General features: G+C 41.0%; 1 protein-coding gene across 1 annotated transcript; it reads right to left on the reverse strand.

Moving 5' to 3' along the window:
• Positions 1-524: 524 nt before the first annotated feature.
• Positions 525-1,478, reverse strand: LOC309844947 (olfactory receptor-like protein OLF3; the record flags this gene model as incomplete). Its single annotated transcript, XM_082692395.1, has 1 exon — positions 525-1,478. One exon carries the CDS (start codon positions 1,476-1,478, stop codon positions 525-527), a length of 954 nt encoding a protein of 317 aa, XP_082548521.1.
• Positions 1,479-3,074: the final 1,596 nt, after the last annotated feature.

Raw genomic sequence — 3,074 nt, forward strand, 5'->3', positions numbered from 1 at the left:
TTAGTATCCAGCACAAAGATATCTTGACAGTGTCCAAAGCATTTCTCTCAGAACAGTGACTCACACAGTTACTGGATGTGGCTTCATACGTCACACATTATTTTAAGTGAGTCTAAAATATGAAAATGTTTTATTTCCCAATGGAAACACAATTACCTTGTACAAAATTTGGATGAATAAGAAAGAGTGGTCCAAAACAGGTCCATGATTACAAACAATGTGACAAATCAAAACAGTATGTTTTTCTTCTCATTATCCTCAGGCCATATGAATGGAGACAGAGAAAGTGTGGGAAGTTCTATTACAGCTGTGCTCAACTCCACTGAACATGCTGCTTTGACATAAAAATATATCCACACACCACACCCCAACCCAACCTCCAGCCTCCTACCCAGCATCACTAGCACATGGGTCACCATCTCCTTCCTGGTTGCTATGGCAATGCAGATGATGACTGCCATAAGTGAGTCGAGTGGGAGAAAACACAGGCAAAGTTACTCTTTCTAAGTGATGCTCGGGATTCATCAAGTTGCCAGTTTTGACGTTATTCCAGTTAATTGACCTACTAATTTCTGCCAGGCCCCCTTCACCTCCTTATTCCTTACACTATAAATCATGGGGTTCAGCATGGGTGTCAACACAGCATAGAAGAGAGAGATCAACTTCTCCTGAAGAACAGAGGGGCTGGAGCGGGGCTGAATATAAGTGAAAATGGCCATGCCATAGCACAGGACAACCACTGTGAGGTGAGAGGCACAGGTGTGGAAGGCTTTCTTTCTTCCCTCTGTGGATCGGATCTTTAGGATGGTGGAGATGATCTGGATGTAGGACAGGAGAACCAGGCAGAAAGGTGTCATCAGCAGAACAATGCTAGAAACCATGATTGCGATCTCATTGGAGGAGGTGTCCACACAAGCCAGTCTGACCACAGCTAGGAGTTCACAGGATATGTGATCAATATACTTGTTTGTGCACATGGGCAGCTGAAAGGTGATTACAGTCTGTATGAGAGAGTTGACAGAACCACTGACCCAGGATGTGATGGCCAACCTAATACAGAGGCCTCCATGCATGATGACCGAGTATCTCAGGGGGTTACACACGGCCACATAGCGGTCATAGGCCATCACTGCCAGTAGAACAAACTCAATCCCACCCAAGCCCAGGGAGAAAAATAACTGGGCTGCACAGCTCACAAATGGGATTGCTTTATGTGCTGCAAGGAAATGTGCCAGCATCTGAGGAACGACACTTGTGGCATAGGAGACATCAACGAGGGAGAGGTTGGTGAGAAAGAAGTACATGGGAGTGTGGAGTCGGCTGTCCAGTCTGATGAGAAGAACGATGAAGAAGTTCCCCAGCACTGTTACCAGGTATGTGATCAAGAAGAAGATGAAGAGGGAGATCTGTGTGTCCCAGTCACTGGACAGGCCAAGTAGAATAAACTCTCTCACCCAAGTCTGGTTACCCGTTCCCATTAAAAAATCTGAAGATTAATAATCTGCAGACAAAGTTAGAAACAATTGAAATGGCTGAATCAAAGAATTATAAAAATAACTTTCTATGAATACAATCGGCCAGCCTTAACCAGATGTTTCAGACCATTTATTGGCCAAGATGACAGGCTTTGTCCCAACATATATTACATTTATTGTGCATCAGAGCCAAGTCAGCACTTTCATAAGAACATGAGGTGGTCTCAGGATAACCCATTTAAAGGATGGGGATAATGCAATGCAATTTTAGGAGCTCATATCTTTACCATCTTACCCCAGAGAGAGAGAGCTTGGTAGGTGATAGCAGTAGGTAAAATGACAAACAATGAAAAAAACTTTGGTTGGGATGTTACAAAAACTACCTTAATCATGATAAAATGGATGATTTTATCCATGATAAAATAGATAAATCTATTTACCCATCATGATAAAATGGATAAATCTATTACAAGAGACAGGAATTCACTCTTTGGGAAGTAGCAGGGCCTTGTGGAAAGTTAATCAGAGAAGCTGGGTTTGAAAACTGATTTTATTTAACAGCTTTGTTACTGTGGTTTAGTGACAAACTTTCATATATGAAACAGGACAATATTATACAACCCACAAACACTTTCAAGCTGAAATGTAGGTAACTTTGGAGAAAGTACTTTATAGACTGGACTGGTAATAATAGTACTATATTAGTCTGAGTAATTAGTAGTAACATGACCTCTGCCTTGTAGTAGAAAGAATAGCAAAGGATTTTACCATTTATAAACTCCACAAACTCAGATATAAATGAAATTGGAGGCATTCTATAATAGAACTGAGGACTTTAGGATGACTGGTCACCTTGAGGGACTGGGGACCATTTGTCTTTTTTATAACCCTGATCTATTCAGCCCTCAGTAGGATCAAAAGGAAAAGGGAATTATGTTCTTTTTATTTTTCTTCTCAACTTGATATTCTTAACAATATATCCTTTGCTTATGGGCTCAAAATAAAGGAAAAGACAGTCGGTATGGGTGTTTGGCTTTCTTTCTTTTTTTTTTTTTAATTTCTTTTCAGCGTAACAGTATTCATTACTTTTGCACCACACCCAGTGCTCCATGCAATATGTGCCCTCCCGAATACCCACCACCTGGTTCCCCCAATCTCCCACCCCCCACCCCTTCAAGACCCTCAGATTGTTTTTCAGAGTCCATAGTCTCTCATGGTTCACCACCGCTTCCAATTTTCCCCAACTCCCTTCTCCTCTCCATCTCCCCTTGTCCTCCATGCTATTTGTTATGCTCCACAAATAAGTTAAACCATATAATAATTGACTCTCTCTGCTTGACTTATTTCACTCAGCATAATTTCTTCCAATCCCATCCCTGTTGCTACAAAAGTTGGGTATTTGTCCTTTCTGATAGAGGCATAAAAGAGGAAGGGAAGCAATTGTTTAAGGTACGTTCATCATTGACAAAAGCCGAGTACAATATATGTATGAATGTATGTAGATGTATGCTGGAATGGAGTTTCTTTTGTGTTTGCTTTCATCCTAGAAAAGCTTCTTAAGTAGAACTGTATGTTACAATATCAATGTTGAACACTAAA

The sequence above is a fragment of the Mustela nivalis genome (assembly GCF_964662115.1).
Source record: "Mustela nivalis genome assembly, chromosome: 12".
NCBI classification, from domain to species: Eukaryota; Metazoa; Chordata; class Mammalia; order Carnivora; family Mustelidae; genus Mustela; species Mustela nivalis.